The sequence below is a fragment of the Rana temporaria genome, chromosome 11 (assembly GCF_905171775.1).
Source record: "Rana temporaria chromosome 11, aRanTem1.1, whole genome shotgun sequence".
Classification (NCBI taxonomy): Eukaryota; Metazoa; Chordata; class Amphibia; order Anura; family Ranidae; genus Rana; species Rana temporaria.
The window spans coordinates 112,771,275-112,785,524 of record NC_053499.1 but is presented as its reverse complement, the minus strand read 5'-3'; the positions used below and the strand labels follow the sequence as shown (position 1 = coordinate 112,785,524).

At 44.3% G+C, this 14,250-nt stretch overlaps 1 protein-coding gene across 3 annotated transcripts in view; it reads right to left on the bottom strand.

The window, feature by feature from the left end:
- SLC12A4 (solute carrier family 12 member 4) overlaps positions 1 to 14,250 on the bottom strand; it is a 215,995-nt gene that overhangs the window by 123,427 nt on the left and 78,318 nt on the right. For all 3 annotated transcript variants that reach the window (XM_040328834.1, XM_040328835.1, XM_040328836.1), the window contains one exon: positions 8,980 to 9,221. In XM_040328834.1, the coding sequence (XP_040184768.1) occupies positions 8,980 to 9,221 (242 nt within the window). The remainder of the gene's footprint in view (positions 1 to 8,979; positions 9,222 to 14,250) is intronic.

Below are 14,250 nucleotides of genomic sequence, written 5' to 3'. Positions count from 1 at the left end.
CGGAGAGAAGCTTAACATGGCCATTAACCGAGTAACAGGGGGAAAGAGTGGCCCAATTCCTCAGGACAGGAACAGGAGGAAGAGATTTGCAGCCCCGTCCTTCCTTTCAGTTGACAAGGACAACAGGTCATACAGACCGAAAAAAATATCGAAGAGGATGGAGAGGTTCCCAGGCTACCTTTTTAAAAGATGGGAAAAACGGAAAACCAAATTTACTGCACCCAAGAATCAGAAGTCTGAGTTCCGGCCCACCCAAACCGGTCCTGTGGGGGCCCGGTCTCAGGGCCTTCGCTCAAGTTTGGGTGAAATCTTGCACAGATCAACGGGTCACTTTCACAGTACTCCACGATCACTTCTGGAGGTTCAGGCACAACCTGCCCCGTTCTTCTTCTTATTTCTACCCACCAAGATCCCAAGTTCCAGAGACAAACAGGAAATTCTTCTCCAGTATGCACAGACGTTGATACATCAAGAGGCAGTAACATCGGTTCTGGAATAATAAAGATTTTTAGGGTTTTGGTCCCCAAAAAAACAGGGGGCTAGAGGCCGGTCCTGGACTTAAAGTGGATAAACAAGTTCATCAGTCTAGAACACTTCAAGATGGAATCTCTCAATACGGTAATTCTAGCATTGCAACCAGAGGATTGGATGGTTCTATAGACCTCAAAGACGCCTACCTACATAATTCCAAATTTGTCACGATTTCCAGCCCTTTCTACGAATCAAAGTTAGGGAACTTCATCTGCAGTTTCGTTGTCTGACTTTTGGCATATCGTCAGCCCCAGAACCTTTACGAAGGTGTTGGTGGCAATTCTAGCTCCTCTTTGGGGGAGGGGGGGGATACATATTCTGCTAGACGATATACTAGTCCTGTCTCAACACAAGGTAACGCTCCAAGCTCACCTACAGGATGTCGTGGACACTTTAACAAAGTACGGCTGGCTAACTACCCAAAGTGTCAATTTTTCCTGGCACAAAAAATTATATACCTTGGGGCATTATTCAATACCCCGAAGAGAGCAGCATCTCTCCCTCTGGAAGAAAATCCATTTAATCATAGCCAAAGTAGGGAGAGCTATGGTGAGCAGAACTATGTCAGCAACAGAGTGTCTGAGTCTCCTGGGGTAATTTTCCTCCTGCATCCCAATGGTGAAGTGGGCCCGGTGGCATCTCCGCACTTTCCAACGGGGGTTTCTCTCCCAGTGGAGGAGAGGATCCTTATCTCAGAAGATTCTGATTATGAGTGAAATGAAATCCAGTCTATAGTGGTGGACAAGACCCCAAAATCTGCTGAATCACTGCCATCTTGGCCCCATCTCCTGGATCACTCTTGCATTAGATGCAAGTCACCTGGGTTGGGGCACCCACTTTGAAAATCAGTTGATCCAGGGGAGGTGGCAGTTCGATACGGAGGGCATAGTATCCAAAGTTTTGGAGTTGAGAGCAGCTTGGATGGCGATATCTCATCTGGCATCCTCCCTGAGATACAAGTCCATCCTGCTTCAAATGGACAAAAACCAAGGAGGGACGCACAGCGGGTCATTGTCCAACAAGGTAACCCCGATAATACTCTGGGCCGAGGAAAATCTCACCAACCTCAGAACATCTTATATCCCAGCTCTCAAGAATCACCTGGCAGATCGTCTGTCATGGAAATTCATCAACAAATGGTCCTTGAACCAGGAGGTTTTCCATTGGAACCGTCACCAATAGGGCCTGTGTCCAACCTATATATCACCTTAACCAAGAATGGGTACTCCCAGCTTTTAGGGAAGATCCAGCATCCTCAAAACTGCATGAGCTGGACGTGGCAAAAACTCTCAGACATCACATTAATCTGACACAATCTTTTTGGAAAGATCCATGTCTCTTTGTAATCCCTGAGGGGGCAAGAAGAGGATTGGCAGCATCAAAGACAACTTTGGCAAGTTGGATTGTACGTCTCATTCAAAGGACTTATCGGGCTAGTGGTCTTCCGGTTCCAAAATCAATTAATGCTCACTCTACACGGAGAATGGCATCTTCCTGGTTGGCCATCTTTCACCACATTCATGACCCACTACAATCTAGATCCAGCTGCGCTTACTTCCCGCGACCATATTTACCACGAAGGCACCAGGAAAAACTGAAAATGTAATACTTTACTTTCCGCAATTTTCCTTTCCTGGTGCCTATCCATGGCAGCATACGCCCTCCCTTTCTATAATCCTTAACTCATTTGAGTCTAGTTACAAGAATGTCTTATGGGGGGTTGTCTCTAGAGATAAAATTGGTCATGTGGGATGGTTGGGGGCGGAGTAACAACCATATGTATGCTGCCATGGATAGACACCAGGAAAATTACGGAAAGGCAAGTATTCAATTTTCCGTTTTATTTATTTACACAGGTACTTATGTAGTGCTGTAAATTTGCGCAGCACTTTACATATATGTTGTACATTCACATCAGTCCCTAGCCTTAAGGGGGCTACAATCTAAAATTCCTTAACCACTTCAATGCCAGGCACTTTCCCCCCTTCCTGCCAAAGCCAATTTTTATCTTTCAGCACTGTCGCTATTTAAAAATGACAATTGCGTTGTCATGCAACACTGTACCCAAACAAAAATGTTATCATTTTGTTCCCACAAATAAAGCTTTCTTTTGGCGGCATTTGATTACCTCTTGGGTTATTTTTTGCTAAACAAATAAAAAAATAAAAGACAGAAAATATTGAACACGTTTTTCTTTGTTTCCGTTATAACATTTTGTAAATAAGTAAGTTTTCTCCTTTACTGATGGGCACTGAAAGGCTGCACTGATAGGTACTTATGGGTAGCACTGATGGGCATCACTAAAGGAGGCACTGGCATGCATTACTGATGGGCATTGATTGGCATCCCTGGTGGCCATAGGTGGCATACCTGTTGGTCATCAGTGGTGGTCATCCCTGGTGGTCCTGGTTGAGCATCCTCGGGGGTGCTGCACTGAAAATCAGCGCAGACCCCCCCACCCTTCAGGAGAGAAGCCGATTGGCTTTCCTCCACTCGCGCTCTTCCCGTTTACACCGTGATCAGCTGTGATTGGACACAGCTAATCACGTGGTAAGGAGTCTCCGTCAGACTCTTTATGGAGATTGGTGTTGCATTGCGTCAGACTGACATGCCGCACCACCGGTCACCATGCCCCGGCTGTTATCCTGAAAGACGTCATAGGACATCCAGTCAGGATAAACAGAACCACTGCTCAGTTGTCATTTTACTATAAGCCAGGCGGAAAGTGGTTAAAGTGTTACTAAACCCAGTAATATTAAAATAGTTAATCTGCCCCACCCCACAGTGCCTACAGCTTCTAAATCTTTTTTTACATTAGAATACTGCCACCATATACCTTTTTGGGCGAGCGGTATATACGGTTACATGATAAAATGCAGTGTTTCGCCAGTGCTGAGAGTTCAGGAAGGAGGAGATTTCCACTGCAGCCTGTATACACGCCCACATGTGTGATGTCAATATCATGTGACCTGGCTATCTCTGAGAACAAGGAACTGTTCTCTCCAGCAAAACACAACTGAGCATGTGCAGGTCGGCTACTCTGCCAGTGTTAGCGGCCCTTCCCCAGATAGACAGTGCAGGAGGGGAGGATCTATGCATACAGGTCAAAACTGTTTTTTCTACACAATGCAGAGGATTAACTCCTTAAGTTCCACAGTGAGTTTAAGCAGCATGCTATGCTGCATATACAGACTGATTTTACTGTTGTAGACTTAGTAACACTTTAAGCCTAGTACACACGAGCCGAACGTCTGGTGACATCGGCCTGGTTCAATAAAAATATCCGACCTTCAGCCCGTGTGTATGGCAGCCGTGCCCAGCTTCTGTCGGACGAGCATGCTGGAAAACCAGGAGCCGGCCGGCTCCCGATCAGTGCTCTCAGACGATTGCTGAGAGCGCTGAACAGTGTCCTGGCAGGGGGTGTCAGCCCTGGAGCAGTTTGTGTGTGCATGGTGTGTACTAGGCTTAACTCATGTTCATACATACAAATACTAGGGCCAATTTAGACAGGAGGTATTGTAGAACTCACTGAGTAGAACATGTGAGTTGATTTATTTTGCATATCGGTTTCTTGGATTATTGTGGGAGAATATACAGCGAGAGCTTTTGCTTGAAGGTCTACTCTAATTGCACTATTATCATCAAGTACTTTATGATCACTCAAATACAGGATCTTTTTTTTTTTTTTTACTTTTATCATTTTCCACAGACTTGTGGACAAAATTTACAACTTCAAAAAACTTAACATGAAAAGAAAAAAAGGCGCCTCCAAGTTAAAAAGTACTCTGCTTTTTTTCCTTTTCATTTTACTTCCAGAGTTTGCTTCTCTCTTCAAGTGCCACCGGAAGTTTTATCTTTCTGTTGATTTACAGATCAAAAAGGGACAAACTTCGGTCTGCAAATTAATAAGTTTAGCCACTTAAAGAGGACCTTCAGTAATTTTTTCCAACTTTCCATCTATTAAATCTTCTGCCCTTGTCGTTTTAACTTTGGATAGTAAAACATTTTAATTTTTTTTAGTTTCCATTATAAAATTTTGCAAATAAGTAATTTTTTTTCATAAATTAGGGCCAACATATATACTGCTATATATCATTGGTAAAAATAACCCAAATTAGTATATATTTGGTCTGTGCGAATGCCAAGTCTACAAGCTATAGTGCAAATCATTAAAAATGTATCACACCTGGTGTACTGATGGCCTATCATTTCTTGAGGCCCTGAAATGTCAGGACAGTACAAATACCCCCCAAATTACCCATTTTTACAAAGTAGACAGTCCAAGGTATTTAGTAAGAGGAATGGTGAGTTTTTTGAAGTTTTAACTTTTTCCACAATTCTTGAAAATGTATTTTATTTTATTACACAAAATTGTCAATAGTTTTTGCTCACGCACACAGAAAAAGCATACTTCCAATTACAGCCCAAAATACATTCTGCTAATCCTCCTGAGTATGGCGATACCACATATGTGAGACTATTTCACAGCCTGGCCACAGAGGCCCAACATGCAGGGAACACTGTTGGCCATTTTAGGAGCATACATTACACATCTAATTTCATTCTCTACTTATCACACTTTTGAAGGCCCTGGAGCACCAGGACAGTGCAATTACCCACAGAATTACCCAATTGTGGAAAGCAAACACCCCAATGTATAATAATGTAGCGCTACCCCCGGAGGAGCCACTAAATGATTTGGGACCGGCCTACTAAGTTACCCTGGCAGTGTCTAAGGGTGTAATTGTGAGAATAGCAACAGTGAGTGGAGGTCCAGACATCCAATAAAGAGTTTTCTCAATACTTTATTGTCCAGGTCAAATACGGCCAACATCAACATACATTAGGAAGGTCAAGGTTGATGAAGGAATACTCTGCTCGGCATTAAACCGAATGCATACACGTCGCGCCACTCTGCTCGGAGTGGGTAAAGTGCCCCCGGACAGACCCCTATAATAGGCCTGGCAGCCGGAGCGTCACTCTGAATAGTACTAGGAGGAACAGGTCTCTCACACAGACCTGTCTCTAGGGCCCCCGCCACAGGCCAATTTCAAAGAGGACTTAAATAAGGACAGAGAATCCTCCCAGTAAACTTCTTTTGCAAATGGTCCCCGGATGACAGCAAGCATACCTGTCAGTGGTCCGGACACCCGATCCCAAACTAGGATCCTTTCAACAGGCCTCGGAACCCAGTGGAGCACTGGGGTCCCTTCTCTCCTCAAGAAGAGGTTCGCTGCAGAGTTCAGCTCTGGCCAGGTGGGCCACGCCGGCAGGGTCCATGGATGCGTGTACCCTGAAGGTGGGTACCGCACCTGGAACGGGGACCCCGCGGAAAGTTTTCGACAAATGACCTCTCTCACAAATATACCCTCCCCCAGCATGCCCCGCGAGGGAAAACATCATCTAATAGGCTGCTGGGAGAAGATCTGTTCTGCCAGAACCTCTCTAGCGCCAGCTGCCGGCCAGGGGTGGCACTGCACTCCCTGACCACAGTCTGACCCAGTGGAACTTCCAGAATGACAGATCATCAAATTTAGACAAACATTGAATGGGAGCAAGGTAACTCTCCCGTTCCCTACTAAATTAAAGCGTAGTGCCCATTCTGAAAGCAAGGGGGCGCTACAATAATTTGAGGCATTATAAGTCTTTTGAACATGTCATTTTTTTCCATGAGTTTTTGGAAAATGTGGAAAGAAAACGAGCAGCGATAGCAAGCACAAAACATGTGATTGGACACAGCCAGTCACATGGTTAAGATCCAAGGAGGCGACGTCCTGCCCGCAGTCTGCCCGCAGACTGTGGCCATAAGTGGGTGCAAATACCTGTCTTTGGACAGGTATCTGCACCCCCTCCCCCCTGAAAAGGTGTCAAATGTGACACCTGAGGGGGGAGGGTTCCGATCAGCAGGAGTTCCACTTTAGGGTGGAGCTCCGCTTTAAAGAGTTACTGCAGTCTGCTCACATAATTCTTAATAAAAACATCTTTATCATTCTTCAGCTTCCCTCCCACCACTTTGTATATTATTTTACATATACTGTGATTCTGCCTCCACGGAGTCTGGCTGCAACTATTTTAACTGTGGGCAGCTGAAGCTGCTGCTGCCTGTTTACTTCCTGAATTAACGCAAACACAGAGGCACACCTCCAGCTCTGCAGCTCTCATTGGCCCTCTTATGACTCACCCCCTCACTTCCTGCAAGCTCTCATGAAAGAGAGCTGTGCATGATGTCATAAGCCTATTTTTTTTTACCAGACAAGAAACAGGAAGTGGGCTATATAAAGTATTTACTGGCAGAAAAAAAAAGTTGTTTTCCAAAATTTTCATTCCTCTTACTTATATGGCAAAAAATAAACCCAGTGGTGATTAAATACCACCAAAAGAAAGCTTGGTTTGTGTGAAAAAAAATTATACAAATTTTGTTTGGTACAGTGTTGCATGACTTAGTAATTGTCAAATTGTGAGCACGTTAAAGCTGAAAAATAATCTGGGCAGGGAGGGTGTATAAGTGCCCTGTATTGAAGTGGTTAAAGACTAAGCCTTTTTCTGACACTTGTCGCTTAAAAATTTAAATCAGTATTTTTTATAATGTGAAAGCCAAAAAATTGTGATTCTCATTTTATCCAGAGTCGTTCACCTCTGATGGACAGACAGACCCAATAAAAAATGCATGTGATAGCACTGCAATCAGGTTAGATTGGGTGCAAATCCAAGTCATAGGGTGTCATCTCTTTCACTTCAAACTGCTATCAAAAGATGTATGGAATGTTGTTTACCTGATGCATAACTGAAGAGAAAGACATAGGATACCCCACTTCTGATTTTAGTATACAGTATATAAATGATTGCAGTGCCATCATACGCATTTTTTATTGGACAAGTTAAAAACGTAGTCATTTATTTCAGTTCAACATCGTTTCATTAAAGTGTTCGTAAAGTCTAGTTAAAAACAAAAAAATTAAATTTATAATATATATATATATATATATATATATATATATACACATATACATATACATACACATATACACACACATACATACATACATACATACATACATATACACACACACACATATACACATACACTGTATTTATCGTGGTATAACCCGCTCCCCTAATGTTGCCCCGAATCCTGTGGAAAAAAAGTTTTTTTTGTACTTACAGTTTTGGTGTCTTGAGCGGCGGCCTCGTCGGGTCCGGTGTCCTTCTGCGGCTTCGGGTGTCCTCTTCGTCGGGTCCGGCGTCCGTCTGCGGCTTCGGGTGTCCTCTTCGTCGGGTCCGGCGTCCGTCTGCGGCTTCGGGTGTCCTCTTCGTCGGGTCCGGCGTCCGTCTGCGGCTTCGGGTGTCCTCTTCGTCGGGTCCGGCGTCCGTCTGCGGCTTCCTCACGTCCTCCCCGCTCGTTTCCCCTCGCCGAGTTTGAATACTGCGCCGACATATACAGAGCGCAGTACACTCGTGTATTGTCGGGCAGGCTCGGCAACTCTCGCGCTGACGTCCTGTACGTCCAGGATGTGAGCGCGGAAGGAGCCGAGACTGCCCGACTATACCCGAGTGTACTGCGCTCGGTATATGTCGGCGCAGTATTCAAACTCGGCGCGGGAAAGCGGGTATCGGCGTATACCGCGCACCCACGATTTTGCCCTGATTTTCAGGGCAAAAAAGTGCGCGGTATACGCCAATACAGTGTATGTATATATATATATATATATATATATCTCTATCTCAAATCTGTTATACCTGCCTGCTCTGTGTAATGGTTTTGCACAGAGCAGCCAGGACCCTCCTCTTCTCTGGTCCCTCTTCTGCTTTTCTGGCACCTCCCTCATGTCATGTGCCCCCACAGCAAGAAGCTTGCTATGGAGGACACCCAAGCCCAGCTACGGAGCTATGGAGCTTTCGTTCAGCCCGCCCCGTTTCTCTGATTGGCTAACTGACAGCTGTGGGAGCAAATTGGTGCCGTTGCTGTGTCAATCAGTAGGAAGAGTCTCGGACTCGTGGACATTACTGGACAGAGATAGGGCTTAGGTAAGTATTAGGGGGTGCTGGGTAGGCTGCTATACACAGAATGATTTTTATCATAATGCATTAGGATTAAAAAAAACTTCTGCCTTTAACTAACTTTCTCCTGATTGCTTATTTGGATTCTGACTGAATTTTGAAGAAGTACCCAAAGCTCTAGCTCTTGTAGGTTTTTGCCATTTGGAGTCAGTTTGTATCCCATTTTTGTTTCCATCTTCTCAGGATTTGACTCTGAAGAAACAGATTTTTGGAAAAAACACATTTAAAGCAAGCACATGCCAGCTAGTTATGCAGCTCTGAAAAATTGTTTACTTTTTAAATTATTTTTTCAAATTCCAGAAAACACATTAAAAACCAGCAAAGTTCCCCTCCGACACTGAACAATTAATTTACAATTGCACTAATATTTTCTATGTATTCTTCACTTACGGAAACCAAGGTGGGTCAAAGATTGATTTTATGCTGCCCACATAAATGGAGAGAATGGAAAGGATGACACATGCCAGGAACAGAGAGGCAAATTTGTTCACATATTTGACCCCCACAAATACGACAAGTGCCATCAGGATGAGAAAAATTGTGCCATAAACACGCATATTGTTCATCTTTTCACTTGAATCCCCATGTTCATTAGGAGAATGAAAAATGGCAGCCGAAGGAGCAATATAAACCTAGGAAAAAATTTAGAAAATTGTCAAAACAGTTTTAAGTGAATAAACTGCACTTTCAATTAAAAATGTGCAAGCCGTACTAGCAAAATGTACAACAATACCAACATATACTTTTCAATATAGTGCTAAAATTTCCTTCTATACAAATGTTAGCAGCATGCATTGGCCTGCATCTTACACCACAATTTATATATATATATATATATATATATATATATATATATATATATATATATATATATATATATACACACACATATATACACACACACACACACATACATATACACATACACATACACACACATATATATATAGTTTAAAGCAGAGTTAGGTTATGAAAAAAAATATCCCAAGCTTTGAACATCTCACGGAGCACTGTCCAATTCATCAACTGAAAATGGAAAGAGTATGGCACAACTGCAAACCTACCAAGACATGGCCATCCACCTAAACTGACAGGCTGGGCAAGAAGAACAATCATCAGAGAAACAGCCAAGAGGCCCATAGTAACTCTGGAGGAGCTGCAGAGATCCACAGCTCAGGTGGGAGAGTCTATTAGAAACCATTAGTCATGCACTCCACAAATCTGGCCTTTATGGAAGAGTGGCAAGAAGAAAGCCATTGTTGAAAAACCGCCATAAGAGATTCCATTTGAAGTTTGCAAAGAGCCTTTTCGGAAAAAAGACAAACGTGGAAGAAGGTGCTCTGGTCAGGTGAGACCAAAATTTAACTATATGGCCTAAAAACAAAACGTTGTGTGGCGGAATACTAACACTGCACATCACCCTGAACACACCATCTCCACCGTGAAAACATGGTGGCGGCAGCAGCATGTTGTTTTGGGATTGCTTTACTTCAGCAAGGACAGGAAAGCTGGTCAGAGTTGATGGGAAGATGTAATTGCAGTGAAAGGTGGTTCTACAAAGTTTTTACTCAGGGTGCTGATTACAAATGCATGCCACACATTTCACACATTTGAAAAAAAGAAAATGAAAACGATTTATCATTTTCCTTCAACTTCACAATTATGTGCCACTTTGCGTTGGTCTATCACATAAAATACATTTATATTTTTTGGTTGTAACATTACAAAATGTGGAAAAAGTCAGGGGGTATGAATACCTTTTCAAGGCACTGTATACATACATACATACATATTGTAAATGATGGTGAGAACCTTCTTTGTGTGAATTCAAAAAATAAAATTTCTTCATCATACATCATGGGTCACAGAGCACCATAGTCATTACTATGTGGGTTATACACCACCTTCAGGCGATTGGACACTGGTATACTCAAAGACAGGAAATCCCCCTCTATATAACCCCTTCCATACAGGGAGTACCGCAGTTTTTTCGCGAGTGTCTAAGGTGTGGATCACAGTTAATGAAGTGCTAAAAGAAGAGCCCCGTAGGTGGTCCTAGATAAGATCAGGAGGTGCTATGCAATCAGAACCATTCAAAGAGCCAGAAACAGAGAAAGGCTCTTTCGAGAAGACTCAAAAGGGAAAAACAAGGTTTCTGCCTTTAACACTTCTCTTTGAGAGCAGGACCCGGGATCCAGAGCCTTGGTCACATTCCATACCACAGGTTGCTCTGGCAGGGTGCTGTACAGGTCCAAAGGAGTGGACCCGGTCCTTGAAGGTCTGTCATGACATGACCCGCCGTGATGGGTGAAGATTTGGTCTGAGATTTCTAGCAGTATCCTGCGGCGGGAATGGCAAGTTAAAGAAGATCCCAAGAAACTCTTGTGGACTTATTTTTTTTGTCCCAGTTGATGATGTCTTGACCACTAGAGGGTGTATAGTGTAATCATACCTGGTGTCAACATTACGATGCTTACCCGGAGTGTACAGCGCTTGCTCCTTCACTCCACTTCTGTCAGATTATTTGGGGGGGGGGTGTTAGGGGACTCCCACCGCCTTATTCAGGGCACTAGAGAGTCCCCCTGTTGCAGGCCTTATCCAGGGTATGCAAGCGCTGTATGGGTGTTGGGTGCAGGCATTCTCAGACACATCTACTCAGCATCAGGATGAGCACTGATAGCGGCATATTAACTCATGCTGGACTAGGCTCAGCAGTAGATGCATTGCGTTAGTCCCTTAGCTTTGTGCTTAGGACTATGTATTCGCAAAAGAGGAACAGCGGTCAGGGTCTGAGGATCCTAGTCTCGCTTCCACAGTATCCTGCTCCCCTGAAAAACCTAAAGCGGCTGGCCAAGCTGTGCCATTGAGCTTGTTGTGACAGACTCACCTGGGACATCCCCGGACCCTTTATGTCTAAAATCATCCTATGTCCACTAGGGGCATAGGATGACTGAGAAATTATATATTGGACTACTTGAGATGTGATTATTATGTAATTATTATCCACAATATATTCCAGGATATCTGTAAAGAACTATTTACTGTTTGTCGATTCTGAAATCAACGGGTTAATTGTAAGAGTGACTCATTCATAATGTTGGGACACATACTGTTAGATGCCAATGTCCTCACCTCCAGCCATCTGTCTGTTCTGTGACAAATTGACCCTGCTATTGTGTGAAGATGTCCTGTGTTCACACTTGTGTATTGTATAGCAGGTGAGCGAGGAGATGTGACATCTACCATGAAAAAGTCATATCTATGAGTCACCTAGTCTGAGTAAATGATTAGTTAATTAGCTCATGTTAATTTATAACTGTATAGAAGATTGTATTTTTGGTTCTAATAAACACTCCATGTTCAACAGACAAACAAGTCTCGTCTCGTTGTGTGCTTGTGAGCAGCTGGAATATCTGATATCTATATCCAGACTGATAGGAAGTGGTATATGACGGAAGCACTCAAGCGGAGTGTGGGATGTTCCGTTACACTTGTCAGGCTACCTCCAACATTCCAGCCTCTGCATATGTCACTAAAGACAATTTGGCTATGGCACTAGCTGGTTTGGAGGGGAAGATAGCTGATCTGTTTGAATCCTCCTCCCAGAATGGGAGGAAGCGTGATAGGTCCCCTTTCCCTGTCCTGGGCCCATAGTCAGGTGATCAGGAGTGGGCAGGGGATGTGGATTTATCCTTAGGGGACCCAGCAGAAGGGAAGGAAGATAGCTCCTCTTTTGGGGATTTAGCCTCAGAAGAGCCCTTCTCAGCCTCACAATCTCAAAGATTGTGCGTTCAACCTCTTATGGAGTCAGTCCGTTCTGGATACAAGTTACCCCTAGCAGAGACAGCTGAAGCCCCCTTTTCCTCTTTGGGACCTTTAAAGCCTCCTCAGGGTTTACGTGCTTTCCCTATATGCCCATTGCTGAAACAGCTTATATATGCTGACTGGGATCATCCAGACAGGCATTTTCTTCCTCCCAAGAGATTTTACCTTCTTTATCCTAAGGAGGAAAAGTTCACTAAAAAATAGAGTGTGCCAGGAGTAGATGCTATTTCTTCTCTGAAGAGTCTCACTTGTCCAGTGGACAATGTCCAGGTGTTTAAGGATCCAGCCGATAAAAGGCTGGAATCTTTGCGCAAGGCCTCCTTTGCTGTGGCAGCACAGCCTGCAGTAGCAGCGATCGGCATTTGTCAATCCCTTAAAGCGGGAGTTCACCCATTTAAAAAAAAAAATAAAATCTCCCCTTAGCTTTCCTGCTCGTTCGGTCTAGGGGAATCGGCTATTTATATTAAAATATGAGCAGTACTTACCCGTTTTCGAGCTGCATCTTCTTCCGTCGCTTCCGGGTATGGGTCTTCGGGAGCGGGCGTTCCTTCTTGATTGACATTCTTCCGAGAGGCTTCCGACGGTCGCATCCATCGCGTCACTCGTAGCCGAAAGAAGCCGAACGTCGGTGCGGCTCTATACTGCGCCTGCGCACCGACGTTCGGCTTCTTTCGGAAAATCGTGACGCGATGGATGCGACCGTCGGAAGCCTCTCGGAAACCTGTCAATCAAGAAGGAACGCCCATTCCCGAAGCCCATACCCGGAAGCGACGGAGAGGATGCGTCTCGTAAACGGGTAAGTACTGCACATATTTTAAAATAAATAGCCGATTCCCCTAGTAATAACGAGCAGGAATCTAAGGGGGAAAAGTGCCCTCTAAGGGTGAACCCCCGCTTTAAGAACAAAGTTAAACAGGTTGTCAAAGTGGAGGAGGTTCCAGATCTAGCTGAGCTGCCTAGAGCTACATGTTTTGTGGTGGACGCTATTAAAAGATTCTATTTATCAGACGTCTCGCCTTGCTCTCCTGTTAATACATATGCAGAGAGTTCTGTGGCTTAAGCATTGGTCAGCCAAGTTGCCATATAAAACGTTATTGGTTGGTTTTCCCTTGCATGGGGAATGTTTGTTTGGGGATGATTTGGATAAGTACATCCAAAAAAATCTCAGGTGGTAAAAGTACCCTTCTTCCAGTTAAGGAAAGAAGTAGAAGGCCTTCATTTAAACAGGCTGCTTCTCCAATTCCAGGGGCGACAGCATCTAGGCAGTCACGACAGCCAGTGAAAAGGCTGGAGCACGTGGGTCTGGTTATAGAAACAGCCCAAAAAAGTGTTTTTACCTCAGGCAAAGTCCAGTGCTATAAGAGATCTGGTTCACACTGTCAGGACAAAGAAGGATCCTTCCATCCACCTTTGCATGAGGTTGTTAGGGAAAATGGTAGCTTCAATTAAAGCAGTTACCTATGCCCAGTTCCATTCAAGACTGTTGCAAAGCAGTATCCTATCTGCTTGGAACAAGAAAGGCCAGGAATTGGATTGTCCAATGTACCTGGCCCCAAAGGTGCGACAGTCTCAATTGGTGGTTGATAACCAAAAATTTGCAGTAGGGGAAAACCTTCATACCAGTAGTCAGGACGATTGCAACGATGGATGCCAGCCTCTTGGGCTGGGGAGCAGTCCTGGAGGAGAACACTGTGACAGAACCCACTGTCACTGTGTGTTTTGGAAGGGACTGTGGGCTGGCCTCTCACCCACAGATTATGGGCCAGGACTGGAGACCTGGGGACAAGCTGGCATTAAGATAATGTAATGCTACATCCCTTCTCCCCATCCCCCCCG